The sequence below is a fragment of the Schistocerca piceifrons genome, chromosome X (assembly GCF_021461385.2).
Source record: "Schistocerca piceifrons isolate TAMUIC-IGC-003096 chromosome X, iqSchPice1.1, whole genome shotgun sequence".
NCBI classification, from domain to species: domain Eukaryota; kingdom Metazoa; phylum Arthropoda; class Insecta; order Orthoptera; family Acrididae; genus Schistocerca; species Schistocerca piceifrons.
Window position 1 is genome coordinate 538,855,298 of NC_060149.1, and position 19,391 is coordinate 538,874,688.

At 48.2% G+C, this 19,391-nt stretch overlaps 1 protein-coding gene across 3 annotated transcripts in view; it reads right to left on the reverse strand.

Moving 5' to 3' along the window:
- Positions 1-19,391, reverse strand: part of LOC124722035 (crossover junction endonuclease MUS81) — a 203,342-nt gene that overhangs the window by 43,937 nt on the left and 140,014 nt on the right. For all 3 annotated transcript variants that reach the window (XM_047247225.1, XM_047247226.1, XM_047247224.1), the window contains one exon: positions 6,036-6,248. In XM_047247225.1, coding sequence (XP_047103181.1) covers positions 6,036-6,248 — 213 coding nt within the window. The remainder of the gene's footprint in view (positions 1-6,035; positions 6,249-19,391) is intronic.

Genomic DNA, 19,391 nt, shown 5'->3' on the forward strand with positions numbered 1-19,391 from the left:
CTGCTTAAAAGATGTTGATGGCTAAAAAGACAGTGCCCTATCCAGAGTCTAGTTAAAATTACCTCCTCCCGACGACGGTTCGGGAGGAAGAGGTCCAAGCACAAGGAAGAGCTTTCACGTCCCACAATTTATTATGGGGAAGTGTTGACCAATGTGCGTGCCATAAAAGAACAACACGACGACATAAAACGCTCCGTAGATCGGCGAAGGGAATCGATTGAATAGCTGGCTGAAGAAGAGAGACTGCAGCTTTGGCCGCTATATCGGCCGCCTCATTTCCACAGATACCAACGTGTCCCGGGAGCCAGAGGAACGCCACCGAGACGCCCCCCAGGTGGAGCAAGTGCACACAGTCCTGAATCCAGTGGATCAGAGGGTGGACAGGGTAGAGAGCTTGGAGACTGAGGAGAGAGCTGAGAGAATCTGAACAGATAACATACTGTATCTGCTGATGGCGGCAGATGTAATGGACAGCCTGGAGAACAGCGTAAAGCTCCGCAGTATAAACCGACCTATGGTCGGGAAGCCGAAATTGATTTGGGGTGTCGCCAACAATATAGGCACTCCCTACACCAAACGATGTTTTTGAGCCATCAGTGTAAATAAATGTGGCTTCCTTCATTTGTGCACATAGAGCAGAAAATGCCCGACGATAAACAAGTGAAGGGGTACCATCCTTGGGAAACTGACAAAGGTCACGGAGCAGGCAGATCCGGGGACGGAGACAAGGCGGTGCTGTACCCCGAGTTGTCAAGAAGGTTTTAGGAAAGCGGAAGGAAAGAGAATGGAGCAGTTGACGGAAGCGGACTCCCGGTGGTAGTAGGGAGGAGGGGCGGCCTGCATACCCTACATCAAAGGAGGCGTCGAAAAAAATGTCATGGGCTGGATTAGCAGGCATGGAAGACAGATGGCTAGCATACCGACTCAGAAGGACTGCTCGCCGATTGGACAGCGGAGGTTCAACAGTCTCAGCATAAAGGCTTTCCACAGGGCTGGTGTAAAAAGCTCCAGACAGTAAACATAATCCACGGTGGTGGGTAGAGTTGAGACGCTGAAGAATAGACGGCCGAGCAGAGGAGTAGACTATGCTTCCATAGTCCAATTTCGAGCGCACTAAGGCGCGATAGAGGCGGAGAAGGACCACTTGGTCCGCTCCCCAGGAGGTACCATTCAGGACACGGAGGGTGTTGAGGGATCGCAGACAGCGAGCCGAAAGATAGGAAACGTGGGAGGACCAGCACAGTTTTCTGTCAAACATAAGACCCAAGAATTTAGCGACGTCCGAAAATGGAAGGTTGACAGGTCCTAGATGTAAGGAGGGTGGAAGAAATTCCTTACGTCGCCAAAAATTAACACAAACGGTCTTACTGGGAGAAAAACGGAAGCCGGTTTCGATGCTCCAAGAGTGGAGGCAATCGAGACATCCTTGAAGACGTCGTTCAAGAAGGCTGGTCCGTTGAGAGCTGTAGTAGATCGCAAAATCGTCCACAAAGAGGGAGCCCGAGACATCAGGAAGGAGACAATCCATAATTGGATTTATGGCAATGGCAAACAGTACAACACTCAGCACAGAGCCCTGGGGTACCCCGTTTTCTTGGGAGAAAGTACGGGAGAGAGTAGTGTTCACCCGCACTCAAAATGTGCGCTCTGCCATAAATTCGCGAAGAAAAAGGGGCAGCCGACCTCGAAAGCCCCAAGAGAACAGTGTGTGGAGGATGCCTGTCCTCCAACAGGTATCGTATGCTCTCTCCAGATCAAAAAATATTGCTACTGTTTGGCGTTTCCGGAGAAAATTGTTCATGATATAAGTGGAGAGAGCAACAAGATGGTCAACTGCAGAACGATGCTTTCGGAATCCGCATTGGGCAGGTGTTAAAAGACTGCGGGACTCCAGCCACCAAGCTAAACGGCAATTCACCATATGCTCCAAAACCTTACATACAGTACTCGTGAGAGAAATGAGGCGATAGCTAGAGGGGAGATGTTTGGCCTTTCCAGGTTTCGGAACAGGAACGACGATAGCTTCCCGCCATCGTCTGGGAAAAGTGCTGTCGGTCCAAATTCGATTATAAAGGTGAAGGAGGTAACGCAGACTATGGGTTGATAAATGCAGCAACATTTGGACGTGGATACCATCCGGTCCTGGGGCGGAGGAACGAGAAGAAGAGAGTGCATGTTGGAGTTCCCGCATGGAGAAAACAGTATTGTAGCTTTCGCGATTTTGAGAGGAGAAAGCAAGAGGTCGCACTTCCACTGGACGTTTCTTTGGGAGAAACGCTGGCGGGTAATTTGAAGAGCTCGAAATCTCAGCAAAGTGTTGACCCAATGAGTTAGAAATTGCGACGGGGTCCACTAATGTATCATGTGCGACAGTGAGCCCAGAGACCGGGGAGAAACTAGGCGCGCCTGAGAACCATCGAAGCCGACTCCGAACTTCCGACGAGGGAGTGAAGGTGTTAAATGAGCTAATAAAGAATTTCCAGCTTGCCTTCTTGCTATCGCGGATGACGCGAGGCATCGCGCACGGAACTGCTTATAGCGGATACAGTTGGCCAAAGTAGGATGGTGGTGGAAAACGCGAAGAGCACGTCGCCGCTCACGTATTGCGTCACGGCACGTCCCCACTGGGGGGCGCCGGTGCGTGGTATTGAACGTTCCGCAGCTGTAAGAATAACGTCGGTAATATGTGTGACCTCATCGTCGACGCTGGGAAAGTGACGGTCATCGAATGTCGCTAGAGATGAAAAAAGTGTCAAATCGGCTTGGGCAAACTTCCAGCGTCGCGGGCACATATATGGAAGTTGAGGCTGCAGTCTAAGGACACATGGAAAGTGGTCACTCGAGTGTGTATCATCAAGGGCGACCCATTCGAAGCGCCGAGCTAGCGGAACAGTACCGACCGAAAGATCCAAATGAGAGAAATTTGTCGTGGAGGCAGACAAAAATGTAGGGACCCCAGTGTTGAAGCAAACTAGATCCGCTTGGTGGAAGACGTCTAGCAACAGTGAGCCACGTGGACAAGGATGTGGAGATCCCCAAAGCGGGTGGAGGGCATTGAAGTCCCCAATCAGCAAATAGGGGGGGTGGAAGCTGACCAAGAAGATGAAGGAGATCAGCTCGTGCCATTGGTGTGGACGATGGAATGTATACAGTACAAATAGAAAAGGTATATCCAGAAAGGGAAAGACAGACAGCGACAGCTTGGAAGGAAGTGTTTAAGTGGATTGGGTGATAATGGAGAGTATCATGGAGAAGAATCATGAGTCCTCCATGGGCTGGAGTGCCTTCAACAGAGGGGAGATCAAATCGGACGGACTGAAAATGGGGGAGAACAAAGCGGTCATGGGGACGCAGCTTTGTTTCCTGAAGACAGAAGATGACCGGCGAGTAGGATCGTAAGAGGATCGACAATTCATCCCGATTGGCTCGAATGTTGCGGATATTCCAGTGGATAATGGACATAGGGTGAACAGAAAATGGAGGAATGTGACCAAGGTCGCTGTCAACTCAGTGACTGCTCAGAGCTTGCGACCGACAGCATGGAATGGCATTCAGCCGAAGGCAGAAGATCCTGATCCATAGGTTGTTCAGGAGCAGCTCCTGCCACCAGCGATCGGCCGGTTGATCGGCTGCCAGCAGTGCGCCTCGGCGACACAGAAGACGGCCAAGGGCGATTTCCGCCAGGTGGTGCTGTAGATGGGACACGCCTTGGCGGAGAAGGAGATGAACTGGGTTTCTTAGTAGCCTTCTTGGAAATATGATGTTCAGATGGAGGAGGAACCGATGGTTGTGAAGTTGGGGTACGTAAAAAATCTTCACGAGTATGCTCTTTTTTCGAAGTCTTGGTGTCTGATTTTTGGGCTCGAGATTTAGCAGAACCCGATGAAGTGTGAGCCATAGAGTGGGCAGGCGAAAGTGGTGAGGTTGAACAGGTGATCTTTGCGCTGGCCGATCTGACGACCGTGGCACTAAAGGTGAGGTCGCAAGTCTGCGTGGCCGCCTCCTTTGTTGGCCGAGGAGAAGCACGGACAGTGCTGTATTTTCCTGTCTGAGGCATGGTGGGCTGTCGACTGGCGAATAATTTTCGAGCAGCAAAGGTCGACACCTTTTCCTTCACTCTGATTTCCTGGATGACCTTTTCGTCTTTAAAAACGGGGCAATCTCGAGAGGAAGCAGCGTGGTCACCCATACAGTTGATGCAGCGAGGGGATGGAGGTGGACAAGCACCCTCATGGGCATCCATGCCACACGTAACACATTTGGCCGGATTGGAACAGGACTGGCTGGTGTGATTGAATCGCTGACACCGATAGCAACGCGTAGGGTTTGGGACGTAAGGGCGAACGGAAATTATCTCATAGCCTGCTTTGATTTTCGATGGGAGTTGAACTTTGTCAAATGTCAAGAAGACAGTGCGGGTTGGAATGACGTTCGTGTCAACCCTTTTCATAACTCTATGAACAGCCGTTATGACCTGGTCAGACAGGTAGTGCTGAATTTCTTCATCAGACAATCCATCGAGGGAGTGTGTATAAACGACTCCATGCGAGGAATTTGAAGTGCAGTGCGCTTCAACCCGGGCAGGGAAGGTGTGGAGCAGTGAAGTACGCAGCAATTTTTGTGCCTGGAGGGCACTGACTGTTTCTAACAACAAGGTGCCATCCCGTAATCTGGAACAAGACTTTACAGGACCTGCAATTGCATCGACACCTTTCTGAATAATGAAAAGGTTGACCGTGGAGAAGTTGTGACCTTCGTCAGACCGAGAAACAACAAGGAACTGTGGCAACGACGGAAGAACTGTCTGTGGCTGAGACTCAGGGAACTTACGCTTGTGAGCAGACATAGTGGAAGGTGAGGAAACCATTGCGGAAGAATCCCCCATGATTACCGGTGTCTCCGATGGCGCGCTCCTCCCTTGTGGGGGCCACTCTGAGGGCACTCCCGCCTTAGGTGATTGTTCACACCTCAGGTCACACCTCCCGACAAACGGATGGAGGGACCAATCGGCACTTTCGGAAGGTATCAGCTCGGGTAATCACCCCTCCCTGGGCCTGGCCGTTACCAGGGGGTACGCACATGTCCTACCTGTCTACCCGGGGCGGGGAATTACGCGTTACCCCGTCACCGGCTACGCACAAAAATGCGTGGGTCGGCCTTCAGACACGCACAGGGAGGAAGAAAGAGAAAGGGAAAAACAAAGAAAGGGAAAAACAAAGGAAGGGAAAAACAAAGAAAGGGAAAGGAAAGAAGAGAGGTCTCAAACGCCGCAGCGGAGAAAAGGGGAAAGAGAAGAGGTAAGGAAAAGAGAAGGACAAAGGAAGGATGAAGATATACAAACAGAGAAGGTGAAGAATGTGTGACATTTATGAGCGTCCGTCTCCGGATGTAGGCACAAACCATACTCCCAGAGGGGGAGAAAGGGAAGGAAAGAGCTAGAGGTGAGGCGAGGGGGGGCGAAGATGGGGGATAGGGAAGGATGCGGAAAAGGAAGGTATGCAGCCCGGAAAGGAAGGAGGGCCACATTAGCTCGGGGTCCCGTGCTCGCTACGCACGTATCCACAAAAGAGTTGTGGACCCCCTGAAAGGTGGTGAGATTGTGATGGATATATTTGATTGCCACAACAGCATCACAGAGATTCTTGAGCAACTCCCATGGGAGGTGGCAAGACATGTCATGTACAGAATGAGAGGCAAATTTCATTTTCCAAAAATGGACTCATTTTAAGACGAATTGTTGAAATGCAGTTGACACTTGATTATTTCTGTAACTGTGTATTTGGCACATCTACCTGCCACAAGCCCCAGCCAAGCTTGATCTCTGGTGTTGTTGAGTATTGTTGGTTGGTGGGAAAGACAGAGCAGAGCCCATTCAATCTTTTGAGAACAATTCAGGAACTGCTTTAAAGAGGAATAGCAGCTCTGTTGCAGAAACTCATGTGCTACCATATTGCCCCTCCAATGCATACTGTGAACTCACTAATTAATTTTTTGTACCTTCAATATTCTTTACTTAAGATGCTTTTTACCCTTACCTTGAATGTCCTTGTAATAAAATTGGTGACGCAGCTAAGGTATTTAATAGTTCCCAGTGGCCCTGGTGTTCTTGTGATGATGAATTCGTCTACAACATGTGTGTTGGCAGCAGCCTGCTCAATAGTACTGAGTGGCAGTCCGAGATGCTGATTATTTCCATGGCTTTCTACTAGATAGATGCGATTCTGAACACCACATTTTTTAAGTCTAAACTGAAACAAAAATTAAATCAATTAGCCATATTGAATGTTATGCACACATAACAGTTATTTCGAATTTCTTATTCTAATGACTTGTGTAGAAAATCAAAACTAGTGTCATAAAAAAGAAATCACAAGAGGAATTCTTTCAGAAATGGCAAGTGACTGAAGTAAGGAGCTACAAATCTTGCAAGTGTTCTCTCACTCAATCTATGTCAATATTCCTACAAACCCCCCATTAATTCTAAAATGTTTTTGCTATTCTCTGCATGCATAGGGTGGGTATAATTAAACTTTTACTACTTGAGAGGGCCCCCATGAAAAACAAGTGATCGTAGGACAAGGAAACAGTGAAAACATTTGTAAGGACATGCAGAAGGCACACAAACCACCAAACGAAACATTTTAATTGTCATATGAGTGGGTAACATTTCAAACAATGGAAACTCCAGGTTGGAATTTAAACAATATTAGGGAAAGGACAGATTACTACTAACAATAAAATTGACATGATGAGTTGCAGACAGCCACATGAAAAGAGTGTTAGACGCTTAGCTTTCAGCCAAAACCTTCTTCTGAAACGAAAAAATGGGGGAGGGAGGGGTGAGGGGAGAGAGAGGGAGGGGTGGGGGGAGAGAGAGGGAGGGGTGGGGGGAGAGAGAGGGAGGGGTGGGGAGAGAGAGAGAGAGAGGGAGGGGTGGGGAGAGAGAGAGAGAGAGGGAGGGGTGGGGAGAGAGAGAGAGAGAGGGAGGGGTGGGGGGGAGAGAGGGAGGGGTGGGGGGGGAGAGAGGGAGGGGTGGGGGGGGGAGAGAGGGAGGGGTGGGGGGGAGAGAGAGGGAGGGGTGGGGGGAGAGAGAGGGAGGGGTGGGGGGGAGAGAGAGGGAGGGGTGGGGGGGAGAGAGAGGGAGGGGTGGGGGGAGAGAGAGGGAGGGGTGGGGGGAGCGAGAGGGAGGGGTGGGGAGAGCGAGGGAGGGGTGGGGGAGAGCGAGGGAGGGGTGGGGGAGAGCGAGGGAGGGGTGGGGGAGAGCGAGGGAGGGGTGGGGGAGAGCGAGGGAGGGGTGGGGGAGAGCGAGGGAGGGGTGGGGGAGAGCGAGGGAGGGGTGGGGGAGAGCGAGGGAGGGGTGGGGGAGAGCGAGGGAGGGGTGGGAGAGCGAGGGAGGGGTGGGAGAGCGAGGGAGGGGTGGGAGAGCGAGGGAGGGGTGGGAGAGCGAGGGAGGGGTGGGGTGGAAAGAGGGAGGGGTGGGGTGGAAAGAGGGAGGGGTGGGGTGGAAAGAGGGAGGGGTGGGGTGGAAAGAGGGAGGGGTGGGGTGGAAAGAGGGAGGGGTGGGGGGAAAGAGGGAGGGGTGGGGGGAAAGAGGGAGGGGTGGGGGGAAAGAGGGAGGGGTGGGGGGAAAGAGGGAGGGGTGGGGGGAAAGAGGGAGGGGTGGGGGAAAAGAGGGAGGGTGGGGGGGAAGAGGGAGGGTGGGGGGAAAGAGGGAGGGGTGGGGGAAAAGAGGGAGGGTGGGGGGGAAGAGGGAGGGTGGGGGGAAAGAGGGAGGGGTGGGGGAAAAGAGGGAGGGTGGGGGGGAAGAGGGAGGGTGGGGGGAAAGAGGGAGGGGTGGGGGGAAAGAGGGAGGGGTGGGGGAAAGAGGGAGGGGTGGGGGGAAAGAGGGAGGGGTGGGGGAGAGAGGGAGGGGGAGTATTGGTGGAGGTGGTGGTGGTGGTGGTGGGTGGGGGGAGTAGTAGGAGGAGACAGAAGAGAGAGGGAAAAAGGTAAAGTGAGGCACCAGGAAACAATTTAGCGGAGGTTCGTGCTGGTAGGATTGTGAGAGTCGAGGATATGCTGGAGACACAAATTCCACCTCCATAATTCAGAGACTAGTGCTGAAGGGAGCAGCCAAATGACTTCTGTAGTGAAGCAGCTGTTTAAGACATTTGTGTTATGATGAACAGCGTGTTTGGCAACTGGAAGTGTATTTTTGTGCCAACATACAATTTTTAAGTGGCACAATATGTATTAACATTAACAAACTAAAAGTAGGGTAAAATTAGAATGTCAGTGGTATTTCTTGTAGTATTATAGTGTGAGTTGTTGATGAGATACTGTATTTTGAAGAGTTACCACACCAACACTTGTACAATACCTGTGGTAGCACACACTAAAGAACACACGTGCATACACCAGTTATGTAGATTCTGACCAGTAGCAATACAATTAGCCATCACAGGTTGTGTTCCAAATCACCACTGGCAGCAGCAATAAACATTTCCAGTCTGGTATGGAATGACGGCTGCACACGTGTTAACATTTCAGTGGAGATGTCCAAGCAGGCTGCAGTAATATGTCATTGTATAACATCGGGTGTGGTTGGTATGTCCTTTTAGACAGCTTCTTTCAGACTTCCTCACAGAAGAAAGGTTTACACTCATAAAATCTGGGGAACAGTCTGGACAAGGTACAGGTCCTCTGCATCCAATCCAATGATTTGGTTGGCTGGTTGGGTGGAGAGGGGACCAAACTATGCGGTCATCACACCCTTCGACCTTAGATTAACTAAAAGCTATAAAATCCCACATTAAAAGAGGGAACTACAATATCCATAAAATGATAAACTATTAACAGGGAAGGAAGGAAAAGGATGGAAGAAGAGGTGAGGGAAAGAAAGTGACTAATGACAGGGGCATGAAGGAAGAAGCACAGGAGACAAAGAGATGCTCAAGACATAACAGACCGCATAAGGAAAGGAGTGGGAAGTCAGACAGCCGGGGTGAACCACCAAGCCCAGTTGAAGCCAATCCAGTCAGGGCAAAAGGGGGAGCTAGGGCCTGCCATCCCTTCCACTCACCAATAAGGTGGAAGGTCCCTCCCTTAAATAAGGAGATAATAAACCCCCATCATGAATAAAACGTAAAACGAGATCCACTCTTGAGGCATTGTCAGCCAACACCAGCAGTAGTGAGTCTGAAAAGCTAGAAGTCCGTCGCAGGGTGGCTAAATTGGGGCAGTCCAGTAAGATGTGAGCCACAGTCAATATCGATCCACAATGACAGAGAGGTGGGTCCTCAAGACGGAGGAGATAACCATGAGTCAACCAAGTGGGGCCGATGCGGAGCCAGCATAGGACGACAGAGGCCTTATGAGAGGCCCAGGAGGAGGACCTCCACGGAGTTGTAGAAACCTTAATCGCCCTGAGCTTGTTCGGCAAAGAAAAAGTGTGCCATTCTGCATTCCAAAGGCCCAAAACCCGATGACGCAATGCCAAGCGGAGGTCTCTTTCCAGAATGCCAACAGCAAGATATGGTCTGGTAGTAGCTAACTTAGCCAGTCGATTGGCAAGTTCATTGCCAAGAATCCCAACATGGCCTGGGTTCCAAATGAAAACCACCGAGCATCCACGCTGAGCAAGGATAGAAAGGGAGTCCTGGATAGCAATGACCAATGGGTGGCGAGGGAAGCACTGGCCGATAGCCTGCAAACCGCTCAATAGCTACAGATAGTGAAGGACAGTCCTGAACAGGAGTGGATATGATCCAGTGCATGCAAGATGGCTACCAATTCTGCAGTAAAAACGCTACAGCCATCTTGCAAGGAAAGAAGTTCTGAGCATCGCGCATAAGTGTAAGCAAAACCAGTGCGGCCAGCAACCACAGAGCCATCAGTATACATCATTTCTGAACCCTGGAATGAACTGAGGAGACAGTAGGATCGGTGGCGAAGAGACAATCAGAGGGACAGAATCCTTTGAATCGATTGAGAGATCAAGACAGAGCTGTGGCCAAGAGATGCACCAAGGAGGGGTACATGCGTGAGCAGAGAAGAGAGGCGGTAAAGGGAATTGCTGGAGTTCAGAAAAGAGTGTCTGAATGCGGACAGCCATGGTAAGCCCACATCATGGCTGCCGCTGCAGCAGGGTGATCTCCGTGTCTGGGTAAAGGAGACCATAATTAAGGTGCTTGAGATGCAGCGAATGCGGAGTGCATAAGATATCAGCTGTTGTTGGCGCAAAACTCACAGTGGTGGAATCCCTGCCTCTGCAACAATGCTAAGTACGAGGCTAGGCCAGAAGGCACCAGTCACAAGTCGGACCCCACAGTGGTGGATGGGGTCTAGTATCTTGCAGCATCGAAGGCGACGCAGAACCATAGACAGGACTTCCATAGTCTAAACGAGACTGGACCAACGCTTGATACAATCGCAGGAGAACAGAGTGGTCTGCACCCCGGGTGGTATTGCACAGACACCTCTTCAGTTGGCAAAGATGAGGTAGCCATGTCATCCGGGCATCGAAGACCAGACCGAAGAAGCAATGGGTGTCCACTACTATGAGGGGCTGGCCATCGAGGAACAGTTTTGGATGGGGATGGACCGTACGGTGACGGCAGAAATGCATGACACATGTCTTGGCCACCAAAAACTGAAAGCCACGGGAGAGAGCCCATGAGTGCGCCCGGCAGATTGCCCCTGTAGACGGCGTTCTGCAGTGCCCATTATGGAGGAAGTGAGGTAGATACAAAAACCGTCAGCATACAAAGAGGGGGACACTGTCGGCCAAACAGCTGTCACCAGACCATTAACAGCTATGAGAAAGAGAGGGACACTCGGCACGAAACCCTGTGGAAGCCCATTTTCTTGCAGATGGGGAGTGCTGTAGGAGCAGCCAACTTGGACCCGAAAAGAGCAACAAGAAAGGAAGTTACGGATAAAAATGGGTAGAGAGCCTCAAAGGCCCCATTCATGAAGGGTGGTGGTGATATGGTGGCACCAGGTGGTGTCATAGGCTTTATGCAGATCAAAGAAGACTGGAAGGAGGTGTTTTCGATGGGCAAAAGCCGACCGTATAGCAGACTCCAGTGGACCAAGTTATCCACCCTAGAGCGGCCACAGCGAAAACCACTTTGAATTGATGACAAAAGGTCGTGTGATTCAAGGATTCAAAACAGCCGCCGAATCACTATGCGTTCAAGGAACTTGCACAGGGTGGTAGCTATCAAACTGAAGGGGTGGTTTCCCTGGCTTCAACACCGGAACAACAATGCTTTCCTGCCACTGGGTAGGAAAAACCCCCACACTCCACAGACGGTTGAAGAGGGTCAGTGTATGATGGTGGCCAGCCACCGATAAGTGTTGGAGTATTTGGTTATGTATCCAATCCGGTCCAGGAGCTGTGTCAGGACAAAGGGTGAGGGCACTGGCAAATTCCCACTTGCTGAATGGAGCATTATATGGCGCCGAGCAGTGAGAAACAAAAGACAAAGGCAGTCGTTCTGAGCGCTCTTTCAGGAGAAGGAACATGGGCGGATACTGAGCTGATGCCGAAGCTTGAGCAAAGTGTTGAGCGAAATTTTCTGCTACAAAATCCGGATTGGTAAGGACAACACCATGCACAGAAATTCCTGCAACCCCGGTGGGAGGACGGTGGCCAAAAATTCGCCTGAGTTTCACCCAGACTTGTGAAGAGGGGGTGTGTGGTCCTATAAGCAGCTACATATCGTTCCCAGCAAATCCGATTCTGAAATTTGATTAGGTTGCAGGCATGGCGCAGAGTCGTTTAAAGACCAGAAGAAGAGCAGTAAAATGGTGCCACTTGAAGTGTTGAAGAGCACAGCGGCGATCTTTTATGACTGCAGCAATTTCCGGAGTCCACCAAGGGACCATCTTCCGGTGTGGGGAACCTTAGGAAGAGGGGATTGCTGAAACAGCTGCTGAATGGATGGCGGCAGTCAAAGTCTGAGTAGATTCATCAACACTGTCGTGTGGCAAGACGGGGGGAATGGGAGCAACGGAGAAGGCACCCCAATCAGCCTTAGATATGGCCCACCTGGGAGGGTGATGGAGCGAGAGACACTGAAGGAAGGTCAAAACAATCGGATAATGGTCATTGTGGACTCCCAACTGAATGGAGGGAAGAAGGCTGGGACTGCAGATGGAGAGGTCAGTGGTAGAGAAAGTGCCGTGCGCCACACGAAAGTGTGTGGGAGCACCTGTGTTTAGTAAACAGAGGTCAAGCCCTGCCAGAACAGCTTCAACTGTCCTGCCCAGGACAGTAGTCGTATGACTATGCCAAAGAGGGTTGTGGGCATTAAAGTCTCCTAATAGCAGGAAGGGAGAAGGGAGTTGTTGAAGAAGAGTGGTGAGGGCATGGAATGTGGGTGGCCAATCAGGTGGGTGGTAGAGATTACAGATTGTGATTGGAGTGGCCAAACGGACCCTGACAGCAATGGCTTCCAGAGTGGTATGAATGTCCTTGTAGACCAAGGTGCAAACACCACCAGAAGCCTGCAAAGGGCCAATTTGGTTCCGACAGAAAGGGTGGAACCCACAAAAGGCAGGTGAGTAAGAATTGACAAAATGGGTCTCCTGGAGCACAATACAAGCAGCAGAGTAGAAGGAAAGAAGGGGCTTCAACTCTGGAAGGTGATGCAAATACCCATTACAATTCCACAGGAGGATTCTCAAGCCGTCAGACGCTGTTGGTTCATTGATTGGGGGAGGGGCAGGCTGCACCTCAGGCGGTACAGGAGGGGCCTTGTTCTTGTTCTTGTTCTTGCATTTCTGCTTCTTCTCTTGGGAAGAAAGAGAAGGGCAGACTTCAGTGAGGGCAGGCACGGAATTACACGGGGCAATCTTGGCGCCCACTGGTCACAGATCGTGCTGTCGATGTGGAGCAGTAGATTGCCTTTCAGGGGGGTGCCAGGAAGAGGAGTCCCAGGAGGGAGCTCGAGTACCGGCAGCCACCGAAGGAGGGGGAGCAGCACCTGAAGGGGTGGGTATGGGTACTGAGGGGGATGGGGAGTGGGAGAGGGAGGAGGAGGCTGAAGGCATGGGGTGAATGGGATGGGTCTGGGAAGAGGAGGGGGTAGGAGGGGGAATGGACGTAACTCAAGCAAAAGTAGAAGTCATACACACGGGATGGAGCCGGTCATACTTTTAATGAGCCTCAGTGTAGGTGAGCCGATCTAAGATTTTCTACTCTTGATTTCTTATTTCTTTCACAAACACCAGGCATACAGGTGAGCGTGGAGAATGCTGTCCATGACAATTTTCATACACTGGTGGGGGAGCACAGGCACTGCCCTCATGGAGGGGGCGCCCACAGTCACTGCAGAGGGGATTAGTGGTGCAGCGGGAAGACGTGTCCAAACCGTAAGCATTTAAAGCACCTCATCGGTGGTGGACTATAAGGTTTTACATCATGCTGATACACCATTACCTTGACCTTCTCTGGGAGGACATCCCCCTTGAAGGCCAGGATAAAGGCAACAGTAGCGGTGTGATTGTTTAGAGGGCTTCGCTGCGTGCGGCAGATAAGACGAACCCCCTCGCTGCTCGATGTCAGCACAGAGCTCCTCGCCAGTTTGGAGAAGATATCTATGGAAAATAATGCCCTGTACCAAGTTCAAAGACTGGTGGGACGTGACGGAGACTGGGACATCACCGAGACGGTCACAAGCATGCAGGGCGTCAAGATTGGGAAACAGATGTCTTCATTAGCAAAGCATTGGACCGCATTTTACACACCGATTCCACTTCGTCATCCTTATCTTCAATCATCTCCAGGAAAAACAAAGGCTTGGTCGTGGCAAAACTTCTGCCATCCGCCCTGGTACAAACCAGGTACCAAGGGAAAGGTTTCAACCCAAGCTGGCAAGCTTGACCCTCCTCCCAGGGGATGGCCAGGGGGGGGAAGGCCAAAGGATCAGAAGGTGGAGAATCACATCTGCTACAACTCTTCGAGATGGCCACAGAATGGCCAGGGTGGTGAAGCTTTTGTCGTTTCATGCGCAAGGCATCCGCCCTAGTACCACCCACTCTGATCAGGGGCTCGCCCTGTGGGCACCACCCAACCAAAGCAAGGGCCATCTGGCACAGTGGCCATTGCCGGGGGTTCTGGTGCCCCAAATGATGATCATCGACTTCTGGGCATACACGAGGCATTAACAGCTGAGGTACTAGCAGTGTGATCCCTGTGGTTTCAGGAGGCTCAGCCAAGTGGGTACTTAATAGCCCCACCACACAGACTGGCTACCATGCTGGTGACTTAGCAGGAAGGGGACCATGGTGCAAAGGGAAAGGGGGGGGGAGGACGTGCACTATGGAAGCTAGGTAGGGAGTTCATCCCCAAATGGCTCACACTGAACGGAAAATTTTGGAGATGGAGGTCAAACCCAAAAGGGACCAAAAACGCCAAAAAGGAGATGGAAACAGCAAACTGAACAATAGCACAGACCAAAACAAAGCCAGGAGGATAGCCATGTTGGGTTGGACAGCCATCATGTTGGTACCACAGATTTCTACGAGTCTGCAGAGGAACATCTTCTAGCATACGTAGAAGATGGTCTGTTAAGAGGCTGCGATTCTTGTTTGTGTTCAGTATACCAAAAGTGGGCCTATGAGCTGATTGTTCACTATCCCACACTACACGTTTATACTGCATGGACACTGATGTTCCATCTGGCGAAGTCAATGGGGATTGTCAACAGACCAATGGTGCATGTTTTGGAGGTTTACCTGGCCTGATTGGGATGTGTGGCTTCATCACTAAGCAAAATACATGATACATCTGGAGTATCCTGTCTTAATGCTCACATACCAAAGTTAAAACAATTCTTGTGAGTGTTTCCCAGCAGCTCTCGACGGAGAGAGATGTGATAGGGATGGGACCTATGTCGATGTAGAATTCATAGGCACTTGCCTGACTCATGCCATTTCCTCATACAATTGCACATGAGCTGCAAGAACATTAATTTCTTCCTCTTCTGTTGTTAGTTGTTTTCTTCTGTTATGTTGTCTTGGTGCTACACTACCACTTTCACATAACTGCTTGAAGAGGTTGATAAGTAACTGCCTAGATGATTGAATTCTATTGAGGTATTTTGCTGCACACACCACACAAGAATAAACAATATTCTTCCTACAGTCTCCACACACCATGAACATTTCACTGCATCGCTAAATCCCATCACCCACTCATGACCTACTGCTTGGACTATCACACACTAACTGACTAGCAAGTCACAATGCACTCAAGGAACGCACAAGCATGCTGTAAGCAAAAATAACATCGTACTTAGCTACTATGCGATTGAATGGCACAAACAAGTGGTGGTGTGGCCACTTTTCAAAATACGATATCCCATTAATGACTTGATCTAGAATTATGCAACAAACACTGCTGAAATTTTAGTTTACTCCACTTTTAGCTTGTTAATGTCAATAGGCATTGTGCAATTTAAAAAAGTTACGTTTGTACAAAAAATACACTTTCTAAGTATTGTTACAATTTGTTGATTGGCTTACAATATGAGCCCCTGATTACCAATCCACTCTGTGAAAACCGCACATTAAAGGCACTTTCCATTTCTACAATATTTGCAGTGCAAATTTTAGCCGACTGACCCTGTATCACATGGCTGCTTTCACACACAATCCTGTTTTTTACAAGATAGGAAATGCATGCAACTGGATGACAGTAGGATGCATAAGACAGGTTTTGCATCTGGGTCAACCATGAGGGAATTACCCATGGGGTGTAGTATTGGAAGCAGGATTGGAGTAGGAATGGACAAGGGTATTCTGTAGGTTGGGCTACTGGCAGATCACTACTCTGAGTGATATGGGTACAATTTTGGGTACAATATCCCTCATCTCAGGGCATGGTGAGAGGGAGTGTAAGTCCCGGTGAAGGAAGAGGTTGAGCTTTCTGTGGCCAGGGTGATACTGGGTGATCAGGGGAGTGCTGATCAGAGGCTGGTTAACAGGTTTACTTATGTCAGAGAAGATATACAGAAGATATGATTGTTGATGAGCTGGATAGGATACTGTCATTAAAGGCTCTGGTAAGGTTATCAGTCTATTTTGACAGTGCCTGCTTTCCACTGCAGGTGCAGCATCCACAAGTGGTGAGACTGCAAGGAAGAGACTATCTTGACATGGAACAGGTGGCACCTGTCAAAATGGAGGTACTGCTTGTGGTTGGTGTGCTTGATATGAACAAATGTATTTATTGAGCCATCTGAGAGATGGAGAGCACTATGAAGAGTTTGTGAATGGTTTAATAAAGCAGTGAAGCTGATTAACGATAAAATTACTGAAGATTTTAAAGAAATCTTAAAAAATGATGACTGGGGTGAAGTTAACAATGAGCATAATGCTAACTCTAAATTCAACATATTTCTTAATGAATTTTTATCCATTTTTAAAAACAGTTTTCCTAAAAAATAATTAAAAGTAATAATGGCAAGTCATTAAAGAAACCTTGGATCACTACAGGTATCAAGGTCTCTTCACAAAGAAAAAAAGGACTTGTACAAAATAGCCAGAAAAAGTAATGACCCATAAATATTTTATTATTATAAACAATACTGTAACATATTTACAAAAGTTGTAAAAAAAATGTGGCAGTATGCACAGCTAGTCCTAAATTGACAGATCAGGTAACAAAATCAAATCAATGTGAAATATTGTTAGAAGAGAGACAAAGAAAGAAGTCATAGAAGCTGACATTTCTGTTAAAGAGAATGGGAGCATTGAGAAAGAAAGATCACATGTTGCAGCTTTTTAAAAACAGGTGAACAAATTGATGCAAATAGTTCAGAAGAGAAAGCAAAACCTGAAGAAGCAGTACAGTGGAAATTTAGTGAATTAAAAATTAATATCAAATCCCCATCTGAAACAAGGAAGCTCATCATGACTGCAAAAAGTTAAAGTACATATGGGATGGAAAACAACTCCAACAAAACAATAATAAGTTGTTGTCCTATACTGTGTAAGGTTCTTAGTCACTTAGGTAATGCATCATTAACTCGGTGTGTTTTCCCAGAAAGATTGAAATATGCCAGTGTTACAACTCTCTATACAAAGGGCGACTCCAGAGATGTCAGTAACTACCACCCAATGTTACTCCTTACATATTTATTTCTCAAATTTATGAGAAAGTAATGTAGTCCAGCATTTTCACCCACCTGTGCAGTAATGGGATACTTAGCCAATAACAGTTTCAATTTCAAAACGGCCATTCTACTGAGTCAGCTATTTATATATTTACTACAGATATAATAAACTCTTTAAATGATACGATATCATCAACTGAAATCTTCTGTAACTTATTGAAGGTACTTGATTGTGTCAATCATAATATTTTAGTAGAGACATTAACATTTTATGGAAAATGTAGTTCAGTGACACCAAATCATCTGGACAGGGAGAAATTGCAATGGGAGGCCCATAGTATTCCATTATTGGCTCACTACTGTTCTTGCTTTGTGTCAATGAGCTGCCATTTTATTTGAATCAGGAGGTAGAATTAGTCCTGTTTGGGGATGATACAAGATCTGTTGTGAAGATGAACAAAGAAACATCAACAGAGAAAATCGTAAATGGCGTTTTTGTGAAAGTTACTGAATGGTTTTACAGAAATGGGCTAGATTTAAACTTTGTAAAAATGCAGCTCACCCAATTTTGTACTGTCAAAAATGTCCCACCTCCAATTAATGTACTATAGGAATAAGTAATAGCAAACAGGGTAGAAAATTGTAAGTTCTTAGATGTGTGTACTGATGAAAACTTAAACTGGAAAAACCATATACACTGACAGGAAAAAACAAAAATCGCAACACCAAGGAGTTGTGAAACACAAAAAAAAAAAAAGGTTGGCAGATGTGTTTCTACAGCTGAAAGATGACGTCTATTCAAATTTCAGACCACTTACATAAGAGTGGCACTCGGAGCGCCATTGTGAGGATGCAAATCAGCTTTGCTTTAAATACACACTGTACCTGTTGTGAGCATTGGTTACCCTTGAAATTGGATGTGGTGAATTGATGTCAGTCAAGAATGCCTTTAAGGCAGCAAAGATGCCGTTATCAACAACTCACTGATTATGAACAAGGTCATGTAGTAGAGCTATGAGAAGGTGGATGTTTCTTCTGCTTTACTGCAGAAAGACTTGCCAGGACTGTAGTTACTGTACACCACAACTGCTGGCAGTGGTGATCACAAGAACATACAGTCACATGAAGACTTGGCTCCTGAGAGTCCCGTGGCACTACAGAGAAGGAAGACCATTGTGTTCTGAGTATGGTTTTGGGGCATCAAAATCCATCTTCAGCAGCAATTTCAGCAGCAGTTGGTACCACAGTGATACAATGAACTGTTAGAAATCAGTTACTTCATGGACAGCCCTGAGACAAATTCCCTGTAGCGTGCATTCCACCGACTCCAAACTACTGCCATTTTGACTTCAGTTGTTTCAAGCAAAAGCTCATTGGAGCACAGCGTGGAGGTCTGCTGTGTTTTCTGATGATAGCTGGTTCTGTCTTGGGGCCAGTGATAGCCATGTGTTGATTAGAAGGAGACCAGTTGAGGGCCTACAACCAACCTGTCTGTGTGCTAGACACGCTACACCTGAAATTATGGTCTGGGGTGTGATCTCGTATGACAGCAGGAGCACTCTCGTGGTTATCCCAAGCAGCCTAACTCCAAAATTGTATGTCAACCTGTTGATTCGACCTGTTCTGCTGCCATTCATGAACAGCATTTTGGGGGCTGTTCCACAAAAGGATAACGCTTGCCCACATACTGCTGCTGTAATTCAATATTTTCTACAGAGTGTTGACATACTGCCTTGGCCTGCTCGATCACCCGATCTGTTTCCAACTGAGAACATATGGGACATCACCAGATGACAGCTCCAGCATCATCCACAAACAGCATTAACCATCCCTGTTTTGAGCGACCAACAGGCATGCAACTCCATACCAGAAACTGACATCTGGCACCTGTAAAATGCAATGCATGCATGCTTGCATTCAACAGTCTGGTGGTTACACCAGTTTTTACTGTACCAGCATTTCATATTTGCAAAGGCTTATCTGGCGCTTACATTAACCTGTGATCTTGCAATGTTAACTGCTTAAATTTGTTACCTAGGCAAATGTATTCTCAAAATCTCATTACTTTATATTAATAATTTTTTGGTGCTGGATTTTCTTTCTGTCAGTGTAGTAGACCTACTGCAGCATTTGGGTTCGGCATCTTTGGGGATATAGAAATCAGCAAATAGACATGTTTCGTACATCCATTCACTGATGTCTTATGAGATAATATTCTGTGGGAACATCTAAAAGTGTTCATTGAACTAAGGAAAGTAATGAGAATTGTGTTTAAAGTTCAAACAG